Here is a 17,563-nt window from a genome sequence, read left to right as displayed (position 1 = left end):
AGTAGTTCCTTAAGCACTATCTTATAATTCCTTTTTTTGATGACCTTCACAGTTTTTAGGAGTACTGCTCCAGTATTTTGTAGAATGTTCCTCATTTGGGGTTTGTCTCTTGTTTTTCTCGTGATTAGATGAGGTTATGAGTGTTTGGGAGGAAGATCACAAATGTATAAAGTGCCATTCTCATCATATCACATCAAGGGTATATGCCAAAAGGACTTCTTCCTGTTGATGTTAATATTAATCAGAGATTGAGGTCAAGTTGCTCCACTGTAAAGTAACTTTTTCTCTTCCTTTCCATACTATACTCCTTGGAAGAAGTCACTAAGTACAGCCCACACTAAAGGGATGGGGAGTTATCTCTATCTCCTTGAGGGAGTAATGTCTACATAAATTATTTGGAATTTTTTTGCATAGGAAGATTGTCTCCATATCTCTTAATTTCATATTTTTGTGTCTTTATTTTTCTCTACTGAACGCTCTGTAATTTCCTCAGATCTGTCTTCCAAGTCACTAATTCTTTCTTCAGCTCTGTTTAGTCTCTGTTAAGCCAATCTCTGCCAACTTTTATTTCTAAAAGTTGGACTTGGTTCTTTTTCATATCTGCCTGATCTTTCTTGATGTTCTTTTCTCTTGTTTTTAATTATTTTTTTCTCTAATCATTTTAATTATATGAAATAATTGAGGGTCTAATGCCAATTTTTGTAAATATTTTCTCATAGTAGGTTGTTACTCACATATTTTATGATTTTGGGTTGTGAGTTCATCTGTGAAGCTTTAGCTGTAGGAATCCTGTGCAGCCTTGTTGAGGGTATGTCACTCCAGAGAGGTCTTTTGTGTTTTCTTCTGCTGGGTGCTGCAGGGCGTTACTAGCCTGGAACAATTTGTATAATAATTTCTTGACTTCTGGGTTCTTGGGCCAACCTGTGTGAGGGCAGGCCCATGGTTATGAATTCTCAAAAAGTCTTTTCTTTTCTCTAACTCAGAGCCCGAGCTAAGACAGATTAGTTTACTGTTCATCTCCCTGTGCCGTAAGCCAACCATTCCTTGAGGAGGATAAAGATCTTCAAAATTCTTGCTTTATGCAGGGATGTCAGTTACAACTTCTCTAGCAAACTCATCTCCTGTCCCTGTGCAAGTCACGGTCTCTTCAAATAATCCTTTCCCATCAATCCTTCTATTTTGGTCTTAAGGACTTCACACTCACTCCTCTCAATTCATCCTCTACGTCCTTTAATTGCCCTTTTATATTTTTATCTCTTTGTCTCTCTCTGCTATATTACATATTATCTTCTACCTCACTGATTTTCTCTTTGACTGTCTGCAATCTAGAGTTTATACCAACTATTGAAAATTCCATTCCAGAAATTTCTAATTTGTTTTTTATATCCATCTAGTTTTTAAATAATCATTTTTTATGAATTTCACAAACATACATATGATTAATATAAATATATAATAACTAGATGGGAAGTATATATAGAATTGAAAATAAATGAATTAATAGAAAGCTTTAGTAATAATTCTAATAGCTGATGAAATAGAATTCAATACAAATAATGTCATAAGGGAAAAGATACATTAATAAAAGAAAAAACAGAGCAAGAAGATGGCATCATCATGAACATATATGCACCTTACAATGTACAGAATGCACAAAGTGTAAGTAAACATTAGTAAGTACACCTTGTTACGCTAAATGACCCCAGCCCCTCCTCTGTGTGACTACTCACCGCTCTGCATGTACTCTAAAAAAATTCACATGCTCTCCTGATTTATGGCCTCCACTTACATACGTACTCCCCTATAACTTGATAAATTAAAACTTTGTTCTATGAGTTTCTCTCTAGGAACAGGCTGACTACAGGTGGGAAACACACCTATAAGATATCCATCATCACTGACAGAAGAAAAGAACAATGAAAGACCCTAGAGCCCATCATGCCTGAAAGCTGACGTTTCTAAACCCCCTCCTTACTCCCCACTTTCCCTATATAACTACCTCAAGATTCTATAATCCTAGAAGATGTTTTTTTTAGACATTAGTCTGCCATCTTCCTGATTATGCTGGTTAATCAAATTAAAGCTTCCTTTCTCGATCCTTAACTCATTGTGAGTGATTGGCTCAGATCACTGCGAGCAGAGCAAGCCCATTGCTCAGTAACAAAAGCAACAACTGATAAGACTGTAGGAAGAGAGAGATTAATCTACAGCGGTAGTTGAAGATTTTAGCACACCAATCTCAGAAACTGATAGATCCAGCAGGCAAAATATAAGCAGAATCATTGTAGATCTGAACAACACAATTAATAACTTTAAGCTCTTGGATATGTAGAATTTTATACCGCAAAAAGTCACTGTAGAGAAATAAAACACTTCAGGAAATACACCATATGTTAGGCCACAAAATAAACTTAAATTTCAGAGGTTTAGCATCATACAGACTATGTTTGTGAGCCATAATGTGGTAAAGTTAGAAATGAATAACAAAGGGAGAGCTAAAAATGCCATTTGTTTGGAAACTAAATAACATAACTAAAATAATACATGAGTTAGAAAGTAAATGAAAACCAAGATTAAGGAAATATTTTCTTGTATAATAATGAAAATACCATATATATCAGTGTTTGTGAAAAACATCTATACTGACACTTAGAGTGAGATTCCTAGTTTTAAATATAGTAATCCAGAAACAAGTAAAATTTAACAAAAGCCAAGTATTTACCTCAATAAGTTAAAAAAAAGAAAGGAGAAAAAAAGCAACAGAAAAAATGTGAAACATCAAGAAAGAAATTATAGTGACAGCTTACAAGATGGCTATCATCTATTCCTCCCGTTCCCATAGGCAAATGCTGCTCTTCACATTAAGATGTGAAGTCCTACTCCCTTGCCCTTAAACCTGGGCTTTGTTTCACCAACAGCATGAGGCAGAAGTGATGTTTTAAATCAAGGCTAGGCCATAAGAAACTTTAAAGCTTTCATCTGAGTCTCTTGGAATGCTTACTCTTTGGACAGTGTATCCAAAGAACCAGTCTCATGTTTTAGGAAGACAAAGCCTCAGGGGGCAATGCTCAGTGAACCCACAGAACCCTGAGAGACAATAATAAATTACTGTTTTAATCCAGTAAGCGTTGAGTAGTTTGTCCTCCAGTAGTAGATAACTGGACGAGATTTAATAACAAACACAAGGGCAGGAATCAATAAAATAGGAAAAAAATAAATAGAGAAGATCAAAAACGAAACCTGGTTAAAATAAAAGTGAATAAGGTAGATACAACGCTGGTCCGATTGATTAAGGGAAAAAAAGTTGCAAACGAACAAAATACATACTTTTTAAAAGGGGGAACAAATATAGCCACCACAGGTATTTAAAATAATAAAAGTATGTTATAAATAATTATTAATCAATAAAATGGAAAGCCTAGATAAAAAGAATAAAGTCCTAGAGAAATATAAAATGCCAAAATTGGCAGGAAGAAGTAGAGAATTTGACAGATCAATAAGCACTGAAGTAATTTTCAAAGCCCTTTCGTCCAAGTAACCCCAGGCCCAGAGAGAATTACAGGTGAGCCCTGCCAGACTTCCAACTAAGAGTTAACCCTGTCTTATACAAGTTGTTCGAGAAAACATGAAGAGAAAAAGTCACCAGGTCATTTTATAAAGCTAGTATAATCACGATTACCAAACCAAATATGGAAAAGCAAAAAACTGTAGCCCCATTTCCCTTTTGAAAATAGCTGCAAAATTTGAAAAGAAATATTAGTTAATCAAATCCAACAATGTACTGCTAAAACCAAAAAATAAAGAAAACCATGACAATAACACTCCAATGCCCCCTTGCCCTATTTTTTTTCCTCACAGCACATATCACCTCCTAGCATATTATGTATTGTACGTCTGTTGTTTAATGTCTGTCTCCCCGTATATTCTAGAGGAATAAAGCGCCATGAAAATGTGAATCTTAGTCTGTTTTATTCACAGATCCTAGGCTCGTAGAACAGTTCCTGGCTCAGTAAATGTTTCTTTGAAGAATGAAAGAACATGACACAACAGAGCTTATGGTATAGTGTCCTGGACTTGAGCCATGTTGTGACTAAAATAAATCTGTCATGAGGAGTAGATGGCAGTTAGATGTTACAGGGGAGGAAAGAATCTTAAGAGGTGAATGGGATGGTGACGAGAGGGCAGTCATAAGTAAGTTTGATTATGGACCAGAGGACTCAGATCATACAAGGAATCTGTGCTTTTATGATTCACCAATTTCCCGAGTCCCACAAGGAATGGGGAACGTCCTCACAGAAAACAGGAAATCTGTTAATAGAACACAGGAGAAAGAAACTGCAGCTACTAAGTTCCTCCTTCTCCTCCTCCTCTTCCTCCTCCTCCACCTCCCCCTTCTCCTCTTCCCCCTCTTCTCCATCCTCTTCCTCCTCCTCCTCCTCTTCGTCCTCCTTCTCCTCATTCTCCTCCACTGTTTACAAAGTGCTTTGTGGTTGCAAAGGAGGAAAGTCCTCGGTCCTCCTCTGTACTTTGATAGCTGTCTAAAAGGATAACATCCTCCAATGAAATTAGAAAACAGTTGTATAAATATGTATAAGTTCCTTATAATAAGACTAACACTGTATACAAAGGTGCTTAGGGCATGAGATGCAGGGTGGAACAGGGATAGACAGGGAGAGCTCATTCATTGATCAAGGGCAGTTTTGAATCAAATCTTGAAGAAAGTAATGAAATTTGACAGAAGAGAGGCAATCTATCCAGGTGGCAAGAAAAGAACAAGGCCAGGAGTTAGTAAGCAGATAGAATCATAATTAGAAGGTCAACACGTTCAACTCTCTCCCGGGACTGAAATCTGCTATGGCCCTGTAGTGGACACCTATTCAATTGCCTGCCCGGCAGCTCTTTTTGGGGGAAGCTCCTCCCCATCTACTTGGTTTAGTAATGGCTTCCTGTAGCACATGAATCTGGCCCCTGTCCACAGTTGATTGGTCCAGAAATGCACGCGCCATCCAAGCTGAGACAGTCCCTCCCCTGGGAATTTGGAATTACTACCAAAAGAGAGTAGTCCCTTCCTTGGGTGCTTGAACTTGTAACATATAGACCCAGGAGCTACGGGTGGTCATTTGCTACTACCTAGTCTGGAAAGCAGAAAAAAGTGCTCTGCAGTGAGAGCGAAGAGCAAAATAGATGCAGAGAGAGGACCTAGAGGAGAGATGGAGCCAGAGTCCACAGCCCCGGTTCTACCCTATTCCCAGGCCTGGAGGGATCCCAGAGATTTCATTTTTTTCTTGCTTGTTGAAGTTATTTTGCATTTGCTTTCTTTTGGTTGCAACAAAAACTGCTTACCAGTGCAAACTTGACCCGGAAAGGCTCCTCTTTGGGTCTCAAATGATGCTTCCCTTTAACTGAAATGTGATCGTGGAATTTGGTTCCACTGTGTCCTGTGTCGGGGAGTGGGGGTGGGCGTGGCATCTTCTCCATAGCTGCCATTAATCAAGAATGATTCTGTCTAGTAATATAGCGATGGTGGTGGATGGGGATGAAGGCCCAGGAAAATGACTGGGCATGACGACTGCCTCTTTTTGAAGGATTTCCTGCCTTCCAAGTTGACAGATCAAGTGCAGACCTTACTAGAAAGATGCATGAAGTTCTTTCCGGAGGGGCAGGTAGATCTCTAAAGAGCAGTTGAGTTGGCGAGGAACAGAACTTTCGGTTCTACCTTAGGCATTCCTTTGAACCATACAAGGGAAGGGCCTTCTAGATTTATAGTTTCATAAGGATTCTCCACATGTTCTTTCCCACTCTTTGACTTCTTTTTTCTCTTTCCCATCTCCTTTCCTTTTTCTGAAGCTCTTTCTAGTCTCCCAGTCTGGCGTTTCCCCACAGGAGGAGGAACCCTTATCTCCTCATGCCGTTCTCGGGCCTTGCAAACTTGAGAGCCCCGTCTCCACTGCTCAGTTAAAGCTGCTCTAGAGTGAAATGGAGAAGATGTGGATCTGGGCCGTGGCTTAGGTTTTGATCACGATTCTCCCTTTTCTGGATACACGAACTTGGACAAGTTACTTAACTTCTTTGTGCTTCAGTTTCCTCATTTGTAAAATGGAAATAATAATAATAATAATATCTACCACATAGAGTTGTCATTAGAATTAAATGAGTTAATGTATGCAAAGTATGTAAAATCAAGGTGTTGGCAGAGCTGCATTCCTTCTGGAGGCTCTAGGGGAAAATGTGTTTCTTTCCCTTCTCCAGCTTCTAGAGGCTGCGTGCCTGTGTTCCTTGGCGCCTGGCCCCTTCCTCCATCTTCAAGGCCCACGGTGTAGGGTCTTCAAGTCTCTAACTCTGAGCTCTGCTTCTGTCATCACGTCTTCCTCTGTGACTTGGACGCTGTTGCTTCCTCTTTCCCATATTAGCACTCTTGTGATTACACTGGGCCCACCAGGTTAATCCAGGAAAATCTCCCCATCTCAGGGTCTGTACCCTTAATCATATCTGCAATGTCCCTTTTGTCATATAACGCAATATATTGACATCTGCTGGGGATTAGGACGTGGGTATATTTGGCGGGCCGTTATTCTGCCTACCACACCCATGCATTAGCACAGTGCTTGGCCACTGTAAGCCCTCAATAGATGTTCTCTCTTATTATTAGTAAACCTTGATTATAGTTCTTAATAACCTAGTATTTACATGTTTCTTCATTTGCATTCTGTGAACGTCTCATCCCTAGCACCTGGCACAGTGTGCTGCACATATTTACTCACTAACTCATACAGTTCACTCATCAGGCAACTTCTATGTGTAAGTCATGATTACTAAGCAACTGGGAATGTACTTCCCACCTCATGAGCGTGTACCATCAAGAGTGGATATAGAACATGTGCTTAAATGTTTACTAAATGACTTGATGAATCAAAACAGCTTACTTACACTTGAGGAACACGCCAGTGCCTTAGTTCTCACCCCACTCTCTCCCTGGAACACTCTTTCCCACTTTTGCTTGTTAAAACTTATCCATCCTTCAAGACTAGGCTTACATACCTACATTTGCTTCTTTTGAGAAAATGGACATTATAACTTGTAAATGAACATGTTTTCTTGCCTTGCTTTGTTAGCTAAGATACTTCTTGTGAAGCTGATGTCCTGTTCTCTAGCAACTATGTATGGTTACTTACTGGCCAGTCATCTCTAATCTTTGCTTTTATTTTTTCATAATTTATCTTCACTGCAACTCCCTCCAGTATTTATGTCTTATAGTCTATGTATTTTTTCTAAGCTACCTTACATCATTTGTGAAATGAAGCAACCATAAGTAAGTCATTTAAAATGTATTATCCTCCCGTGTCAGTCAGTCAGTTCCTCTAGGAAGTGGATGCCGAGATAAAGTTAGAAGTGCAAGAAATCTGTTGGGGTAGTGCCAATGAGATCAGAGGTGAGGGAGGAGGAGTAGGCAGGGAGAGCCTTCAGACTGCGACGTGGGTGTGGCATCTGTGAAAGGACAGGAAGAAGGAAGATTGGGTAGGAAAAGCCTCCGAGTGCAGTGCAGCTCTAAGGAAGTCTTGGCTAGCCCGAGTCTGATGCAAGGATTGTCCAAGGAGTGCTTGCTTGGGCAGAAATGGCCAGGCTCTAGCACCCCTGCCATGCTCTCTCATTGACTGGCGCTGTCGGGGAAGAGTGTGGCTTTGGATCAAGTGCTGTGGGGGATCCCACAGGTGCTGCAGCTGGAGGCTGTCAGCTAAATGCTTTCCTCGAGGAAGGGTCTCCCCTGAAGGGAGATCTGAGCCATGCTCTCTAGATTTATACTGCGTACTCCTTGAGGCAAATACTGTCTTGTTCCCTTTGCAACCTTGCCCATATTCCAAGTGTTCAGTTACGATTTCATAAATTCTTTTCATAGAACCAGTTGGCAATGTAATAGCAGCAGCATGATGTGGTAGAAAGAGTTTGGGTTTGAGAGACAGAAAGATCTGGATTCACATCTCAGGTTTTTTTCAGTCAAATCTATATTAGATTAACTGAATCTAATGCAAGTTATTTAACTTCACTAAGCCTTTAAAAGTCATCTGCTAAAAAGAGATTAATAATGTTTTACCCTACACAGTTGCTGGGAGGATTAAATAAAATGCCTATAATTCAGTGTCTGTCATTGAGGAGGTGTCGAATAAATGTTCTTCTCTCTGTTGCTTTTCACTTTCGAATAATACTTTATTGTGGGATAAAGTGCTTTTGTAAATACTTTCTCATCTGATTTAGATTATGTATTATTCTTTCTCTCTTTTTTTGTGAGGAAGATTAGCCGAGCTAACATCTGTTGCCAATCCTCCTCTTTTTGCTGAGGAAGATTGGCCCTGGGCTAACATCTGTGCCCGTCTTCCTCTACTTTATATGTGGGATGCCTGCCACAGCATGGCTTGATAAGTGGTGTGTAGGTCTGCGCCTGGGATCCGAACCTGCGAACCCCAGGCTGCCGAACCGGAGCACATGAACTTAACTACTATGCCACCGGGCCAGCCCCGTAGATTATGTATTATTATTTCTAAGAAATTGTGACTAATAAAGGGTAAGGGCTGACTCAAGGTCACAGAGCAAAAACAGACGCAGAGTCGAACTTGAACTCAAGTCTCTGGCTTCAATTTCAGCACTGCAGGAAAATGAGCGGCAGTGTTCCATCATACAGCCACTGTCAGAAACACACGTGACTGTGAATAGGGGGAATTCAGTGATGACATAGGCAGGGAGAGATGTTGGGGCTTTTCACAAAAATCTGAAAAAGAAGGTGAAACAGTAACCACTGTGAATGCAAAGTGAATCAAGAGAGTACTGCATGTATTTTTCAAATAAGCTTACAGATAGAACATGGAGTTTTCAGACCTAAACAATCTGGCCAGAAAACTGCTAAAGAAAATTGGCTTTTCCTAGGCCTGAAAATACAACAGGAAAAGAAAGTTTCTTTCCAGATTCCCCAACGCCTGCTGTCATGATTCTGCTTTCTGTTTCCTGCCTGGTACATTACACACAGCATTCGAAAATGGTCTGTGCACAGCACACTTGAGCCAAATGTGTGCCAAAGCCATCTCCCAGTCGTACTTTGTCATAACTTATTCCTAAAATGTTTAAGTTTTCTGGTTATAGACACTTAGGATATGATTAAAAATTGCTTCCACATGAATGAAGCTGAGTTGAAGTCATTGCGAGAATACGTTACAGGGCTTTGTTGCACTTATTCCTTTTATTACTGGAATATTAACTTGAGATGGCTCATGCTAGTCAAGCCATCTCAATAGTTTCTCGTTTCCTTTCCTTTCCATTCCAATTTACACACCGGAGGTGATCCATTTGCCAGCAAAGTTAATGCACACAAAATGGTATTCTTTCCAGTTCTCAAATAAGTGTCCGTGACATCTCCTATTGTGTGGCATTCTCAAGGTTAGTTTCATTCCTGTGGCCTAGGAGTTTAAGTCAGCCACGTTTACAATGGCCTCATTGCATTCTCCCTTCCAGTTTTGCTGGGATATATCTAGTAACAGCTTCTGTCTCTGGACCTACTTTGTGTTTTCTGGAATCATTCAAAGCCAATCCTGAGCCAGTACCCTCAGTTGTCCCCCACAGGCCGGGGCATGGGATGAGATTACCGTGACAGGCGAGGGCTGGAAAAGGAGGGAGAGGCAGAACTTCTTAAGTATGTCTTGAGAGGCAGAAGCTGGGGCTGAGGGGTTGGTCTGAGGAGCAAGGTCATCCTTTTCTGATGCCTGTTGCCCAGCAACCTCATGGCAGAATGACTGTCGTGAAGAAAAAGGCTGTGTTGCCCTGAAGGTTCTGAAATCTCTTTTGAACATAGGTATATATATGTATATACATATATAGAGAGAGGCATATATATATATATATAGAGAGAGAGAGAAATATATATATAGGCATATATAGAGAAATATATATATATTTCTACCCAGTGTTTAATTAAGATTCCAACAATTACTTCATTACTACTCTTATTTTCCCTAACACTTATGAAAGTTATGACTGTGCTGTGTTAGTAAATTTCTTTCCAAGGGAAACTGGATGGAGTTGTAGACTTTAAAGGTATTTAAATTTTGTTTTTCAAGCAACACCTTACACAATTGTTAGACTTTATCACTGTATAAAAATGTACAGTGGTTTATTGACATGTACATTCCAATATGTTTACAGCTGCAAGATAATGAGGCACACTCAGTATTGCACTTCATTAAAATTTCAGGCTCAACTTAACCTAGAAGTTTAAATGAAACTGCATTTGTAATTTAGTAATTCTTATACAGGACAAACATTGATATCTTTATATACAGTGTGATACTTATTACATTTATATGCCATCCTAACACAATTTTTTTTTAAATAACAGTCTAGGAAATAAATCAGAATATTCCTCTTTTTATCCCCACCCGTGATGCAATTGTACAGGATTACAAAAAGGTAGTATACAATAAACAATGATTATTTTTCTTTTTTGCTTGAAAGCCAGCATCATTCTTAGTCCATGGGCATGGCAATTCTTTTATATCAATTATCTATAAATGTCCAATGCTTCACAGGCCAATGACAGTAATGGCCACATGCAAACACCTCACAAGTTTGATGTCTTGGTTCAAAAGAAGATAAACCGAAATAATGGGGAAACTTTCCATAGCAAGAATTATGTACACGGTATTTGGCATCCTTCTTGCACTGTGAATGGTTCATTTTCATGGATGTAAAAATGGTCCCGTCCTTATCCTGAGCAGAGTTTAAACTTCATCACATCCGCTTAGGGATGAAGGCAACTTTTCTCTGTAGACAAAGGAATCTGAGTGTTCTAAAAAGTGTGAGCATTTCTGCACACTCCACAACCCAGAGCAAACTCTTCCCCAGTGGGTGGATGAACAACATGGAGCGGACATTCAGTTCCTTCTAATTGTTTGCCTTTGGGACCTGTATAAATTTTGAAGGAGGCAAAAGAATATAATTGAAAAAAAAGATACATACATACAAACCTAATGTAAACATAAGTTGCCGATAAGTTCTTCAAAGAAATAACATGACTATGGGTTTTGCAAATATAAAATAAAAAATTATTTTTCTTCTAACCACAAAAGTGTTCACCATAAAAAATTCAACATATCACACATACATAACAGAGGAAGGGACAAGGTCCCTCACACACAACATCCTGCCCAGAGATAACGACTAGGAGCTACAGATCATTTTCTATTAATAAATGAATTAGACACATCATTTTAAAGCAAAGAGCAATGAATAAAAATGGTCACAAAATCTCTCAGCTTAGTCTAGCAGAAAATTATTCTGGATGAGAAAATATGAAGACTTTTGTATAGCATGTTTTTCCCCAGGTAAAAATAAACTTAAGTATAAACAGGCCATGTTAACCTTCTACCTTTTATGAAGAAAAAGCACATATTGGTAAAATGCAAAGACTGATTACAGTCATGTGCAGCATAATGACATTTCAGTCAACAACGGCTCGCATATACGATGGTGGTCCCCCATTAGTATATATGCCCTGGGTGTGTAGTAGGATATACCATCTAGGTTTGTGTAAGCATACTCTATGTTTGCACAATGACAAAATCACTTAAAGATGCAGTTCTCAGAATGTATCCCTGTTGTTAAGCAATGCATGACTGTATTAGTGTTATTTAAAAAAGTATCTCAAGGGAGATTAGTAGGAAAATGAAAATCAGCTTAAAAATATGAATGGTAAAATAATATAAAATGTAATAATCTGAAAGAAACACTTTGGGGGAGATATAAATTTGTAGATAATCAAAAAAACTAGGCTTAAAAATATATAAAAAACCATACTTTATTTTTTAAAAGACTTGCTATGTTAGTGTGCTTCAGGTCATCTGTTTCATATCATTTAAAAAGGATTTTTAGCTCCTTTAGAAGTGAAGAGCTTTACTGTGTGGGGAATCCAGGCTGGGCTTATACGTGAATCCGAGTCTCTGTTAGCAGAGGAAGGAATACAACTATGCATTCGTTTCCTACAGCTAGTTTCCAAAACAATACATGTAAATTTTGACTTTTTTTGAGAAAAAAGTATGAGATTGGATGGAATGAGCTTATCCAGATCAATGGGGAATGATATCTCATTTAATTTACCTCTTCTAGGTTTAAAAACTTCTCTGACGTAAAAGAAGGAAAACCTGAGGGGTAAAAGGCTACTGTTTATAAAGCTCTTAGCCTGCCATAGTATAAATACTCAATGTTAGCTATTATTACTATTACTGAACAACAAACTGTGGTCTGATCTAAAGGAATAAAAAGTAAGTTCCGTAGAAGAGTAAGACCAAGGCATGAAGGTAGGTTATCAAACTGGTCAGCTGATCTCAGAGGGAGAAGTCAACTGTTGGTTCCAGCTAGCAGACACCAGGGCAGCAGTCAGTGCTGCTTCAAACAAATACAGGCACGTGACCCCAGGATGGGTCAGGGTGGGAGGACATCAGAAGTTTGTTAGAAAGGCAATTAGTCCTGTTATAAAGTATATCAGTATGTCACCCCCAAATCACACCACACAGTGATATTCTGCCTGCTCACCAGTGCGTGAGGGAGAGTGGTCAGGAGGGAGATACTGAATGGCGGAACCAGCTCAGGTACACAACACCATCAATGGTGGCTCCTGCAAACTACAGTCTGTGGGCTTTTTCAGGGAAAAAATAAAGGGGCATTTATTCAACAAATATTTCCTGAGTGTCTAATGCATGAATGGTTATGTTAGGTGCTTGGGATGTAAAGACGAATAGTACATGGCCCCTATCTTCAGGGAGTTCATAGTTTAACATGATGCTAAAAAATAATAGTAAAGTAAAAACAAAACAAAAGAAAAAACACCTGCAGACATTTGAGTGCTTACTATTGAGGCACTGTTCTAGTATATCAACCCACTTAATCTTCTAACATTCAGGAAATATCCCCATTTTGTAGATAAGGAAACTAGGCAAAGTTAATTTTTCTGATTCTTAGATTCCTCATCTTTAAAATAGGCACAGCAATATCTAACTCGCAGGGTACTGCGAAGATTAAATATCCTGGCACCAAGAAGGTAGTCAATAAATATTTTAGAAAGGAATGGACAGAGGGATTATCTACTTCAACTTCTTAATCTGGACACTTGTCCTCATCCATATATTAAAAATTAGAATTAATGGGTTGACAACGGTTAGAGAATCGATCTTTCTGTCCTTGTAAGTAAACTGCACGACCATCTTCCCTGCTGATTTCACTGCAGGGTCTCTAACTCTCCTCCAGTTGTCTAAATGAACGCATGAATTAGAGGAATGTGTGAGGCTGCAAGAGCACACCTCAATCTTGATCTTAGGCCGGTTATTTAACCTCTCTAAGCCCTTAATTTTCCATTTGTGAACGTGGGGATAATACTACCTACCTTGTAGGCTGGAAAAATTAGGTGAGAAAATATATGTAAAAACGCCCAGGATCAATGTCAGTTCCTTCCTTCTGCCATCTCCCTAACTCCTTTCCTGCCTTATTCCTGTGATTCACAACTGTTTAAAGGACGAAGTCCTTTTTGTTGGCTGACCTGGATGATCATGTGAACGTATGAAGAGAAGCCTTGACCTGTCCTCCTCTCAGCAACTACCCAACCACTGTGTTCTCTTGAACACTTGTTTCATTGCTAGCAACTTCCTTATTGTTTTTAGCGTTTTTTTGTTTGTTTTGGTTTTGTTTTTTAACATAGAAGAAACTTGCTTTCAATAAGTAAACTTTGGATTTTCCTTGATGACACTGCTTGCCTCTAAACTTTCTCAATACAAGTTGGTTATCTCCTAAGCTCCTCCACGTTATAAGGCCAGGAAGCAAGACTGACTTTCCTGGTTCCCATTTATTTTCAGGCTACTAACCTGCAACTTGCATTCAATAACCCCCCTTCCTTTTGAAGCTAGAACACTGCTCCCTTTCACTCTCTTCATTTGCTGACCTCCAGCTCACTCTCCTCCTCCTGCTAATCACGGCTCACATCTCCATTCTGGCAATTTCCCTAAACACTCTAGCCTCACACTATTCTGATCTCACTTCTTTCAAGTACACTACTTCTACTTTAAAAAAAAAGTTTTTAGAGGAGGAACAGTGTAACAATTTTTATTTGACATGAGCAAATAGCAAAACGTAGCCATACTTAGAAAAATCCTATTTATCTCATTACCTTTGTTTTTGAATAGATAATATATTTCACATGGTTTAAAAATCAAAATGTTAAAAAATTTTAGACAAGAAGTCACCTTCCCCCATCTCTACCCCATCTTCCCTGTTTTCCCCAATAGTTAATCAATTTTATTAATTTCTTATATATATTTCATTTTTTAATGCAAATATAAACAAATGAGTATATATTCTCATTTCTCCCTTTCTTACAAAAGGCAGCATATTATTTATATATATATATATACACATATATATATATATATACCTTGTTGTGTAATTTGATTTTTCATTTAACACTATCCCTACAGATCTTTCCATATTAGTACATACAAACTCCATTCTCAGTCATCTTCATTTTTAATGGTGCATAGTATTTAGTGTTTAACCAACCTCCTACTGGATACTTGTCTGTTGACAAATTTTATTATCATAAGCAACGAGGCAATGAATAACCTTGCAAATTTGCCCTGTTTTATTTCTCTCACATATGTAAGTATATCTCCAGAAGTGGGACTGTGGGAGGGTAGATGTATGTGAATTTTGAGAAGCACCACAGGGTCTGACCATTTGCACTCGATAAGCAATGGATGAGAGAGTGTGTTTCCCAGCTTTAACAACATTGCAAATTGTGGTGTGTGTACTTTTGTATGTGTTTTCACTAATTCCAGATATACCTCATGTAAAATCCTCTTCTATGGTCACATTTACCTCCCTTCCACTTCTCTCACTCCTGTTAAGCCTAGTATTCCACCTCATTGTGATCACCAGCCTCCTGGCCTCTTCCGATTTTTCAATCTGTTTTTGGTTTCAGATTCATTTTTTCTCAGCCTGACCTCCATAATCATTTCTCCTATATTTTCAGTGGCTTCTTTAATTCCCTTAGCTTTCTGATGTTCACTACACTGCCAATTCCCAGACATTCTAGATCAAATCACTTGTCCATTTTATGGTGCTGGTTCCAGGCTTCTTAGGAGAAAAAAATCACAAAATCCCTTTAAATGGTTCTATTATCAATTTATAATTTCAAACTTCACATGGCCCTTCAGTGCTGAACAGCGATCCTTTTACTAATAGTTGACTTCCTTCTCATTCCCCAAGCAATCTGCTCCATTATAGCTCCTCACTCCTCACTCACAGTGCTGATCTTACTTTCTACTTCACTCAGAAAGTCAGAAGCTTACAAGGGCCAAAGAATTCCCTTTGATTCTTTAGGATAGTTTTTTTAATGGGGTTTCTGCCACTTGAAACAAAGTGTTCTCATGTGATCATTAAATAAAGCCAGATACCATATACATCATAATCATATTTAAAAATATTAAAAGCATACCTGCAGGACAGTGTGGTAGTTCTTCCTTAGGAATGCTAGTCATTCTTTGAAAATCATCATGACAAGCATTACAAAAATGTGTTGTTCCAAAACAGAAAAAGACAGCCACTGAACAGCAGTAGCGACATTTATATTCCAAAAAGTCTGTGCCATGTTTTGGACACATCTATAGCAAAAGAAAATAGATAGACACAAGATTATAATGAGTCTATTTCAATTATACTTAAGATAGCCATGTACATCGCTCAGTGATTCATATTTTGAGAGTATACATAACTCTCAAAACTGATTGAAAAACTGATGATACACATATTAAAAAAATTAAGGAATAAATGTGTGGCTTTGCCCAAAAAGTCTGGACAAAGCCCCAAGTTCTAATCCCAGCTCCATCACAACCAATCTTATTTAATAAGCTAGCCACCTAATTTCCTTGTGAATGTTTCCTGGTCAGCCAAATTGAAAAACTAATATTTCATCTATCTCTCAATCTCATAGATGTGCTGTGAAGATTTCACTAAAGAGGGGAAAACGTAGAAGTGTGACTGCAGGTTTCAGAAAATGAAATAAGTAAATTTATTACTTGTTGAAATGTGGTGATTATTTTATGAGAGACAAAATTATAAAATGTAAATACCATCCAAAAGAAATAATATATATGAAACAATTTGGAAAAGTATACACTGCTGTACAAACATCAGAAAACACTGGGGGAAAAACCTGCTATACCATTCCCACCATATTGGTTATATTATTATTAAAAAAAAAAAGAAGTTTAACATTTTAAGCTGTCCTTTCTAATAAAATGTTCTGCCCACCTGAGCCCTGGACACATCAGAACAGGCACCACAAATGAGCTCTCTGGGATCATAATCATCCCCTTGTCCAGCCTCAGCATCGCAGCGAGCTTCGCCACCGAAATATGCCTATGGAGAAAACACATTTAGGTTATAGCAGGAAAAAAGAAAACTCTGCCATTGGAGATACAGTATGGACGGAGGGGAAGTAAGATCAAGAGGTCTTTGGAAATACTCTTGTCTATTAGATACTCCTTTGCAATGCCAAGTGGATGCCCATATTGCTGCCTGTAGCACAGATCAGAGTCAGAAATAAAGCTACTTCAATTCTGGAATGGACTCATGCTCACAGTAGGAAGTTTAAACATTGTACTGCTAAAGCAAAATAATAAAAAAATGTATAATATTCCAAATAACTATCAAGAATAGGATATTAAGTAGTAAAGAGAAACTACACTTTTTCAGGGCAAAGTTTGAATAGTTTTTCTCATTTTGGAATATTAAATAACATATTCCCTTCTACTGCTTTAAAAAATACGCTTAGAAATTTCCAAATTTTAATACTGTAGAACAAAAAATATGCCTAAAATAAATATTAGTACAGAATTATAACCCTGAGGCTAAATGGGAAAGAAAAAATCAATTTTGATCATACAAAAATCTTCAAAAAGGAAAGGCAAGTCTGGTAATTCTGTTCAGAAAACTGCTCATACTTATATAGCTACACTATATGCAGGAACTCAACAGCAACCAATATAGATACTTGAATTAATGAAATTATCAGGATAGATGATTTATCTGTATTTGCTCTACGCACAGAATAAATGAGGTCAATTATAATTGGGGCAATCTGCATGTGCATGTCCCATAGCCAAAAAGCTATGTCCATAATTGGGGATAAACAGGATGAGTCAAGATAAATCTATTATCTGTGCTACAAAAACAGGTCAGAAGATAGGCTCCGTTGAACGGAGGTTATAAATGGTTGTCCACCAGCTAAATCTGGCCTCAGAAGTATTTCATTTGTTGTGGGGTGTATTCCAGCTGTTTCACTTTTCTAGATTCTCTGCTTGGCTTCCTGGACATTTGACTGCCATCCTTGTGGTAGTACAACATTCATTTATGATGTTTAGTACATTAAACACATTACACACACGGAAATAATATCTTATTATTTGCAAGTCTCACAGATGCACACTACTGGTCTTTCCTTGGGTTTACGTATATTTGTCTGTCTTTCTGGCTATCA

At 38.3% G+C, this 17,563-nt stretch overlaps 1 protein-coding gene across 13 annotated transcripts in view; it reads right to left on the bottom strand.

Annotated features, from left to right (window-relative positions):
• Positions 1–10,115: 10,115 nt before the first annotated feature.
• Positions 10,116–17,563, bottom strand: part of MYCBP2 (MYC binding protein 2) — a 256,295-nt gene continuing 248,847 nt past the window's right edge. For 12 of the 13 annotated variants that reach the window (XM_087435962.1, XM_087435963.1, XM_014781798.2 and 9 more), the window contains 3 exons: positions 16,336–16,443; positions 15,521–15,686; positions 10,116–10,944 (listed from right to left, as the gene is read on the bottom strand). In XM_087435962.1, coding sequence (XP_087292088.1) covers positions 10,829–10,944; positions 15,521–15,686; positions 16,336–16,443 — 390 coding nt within the window. In that variant the 3' untranslated portion in view covers positions 10,116–10,828. The remainder of the gene's footprint in view (positions 10,945–15,520; positions 15,687–16,335; positions 16,444–17,563) is intronic. The other variant, XM_087435968.1, reaches the window with a different exon arrangement.

This window comes from Ceratotherium simum, chromosome 10 (assembly GCF_057802395.1).
Source record: "Ceratotherium simum simum isolate JZ-2026a chromosome 10, ASM5780239v1, whole genome shotgun sequence".
Taxonomy (NCBI): domain Eukaryota; kingdom Metazoa; phylum Chordata; class Mammalia; order Perissodactyla; family Rhinocerotidae; genus Ceratotherium; species Ceratotherium simum.
Note: the sequence above shows the minus strand (reverse complement) of the source record. Positions and strands in the feature narration are given on the sequence as shown.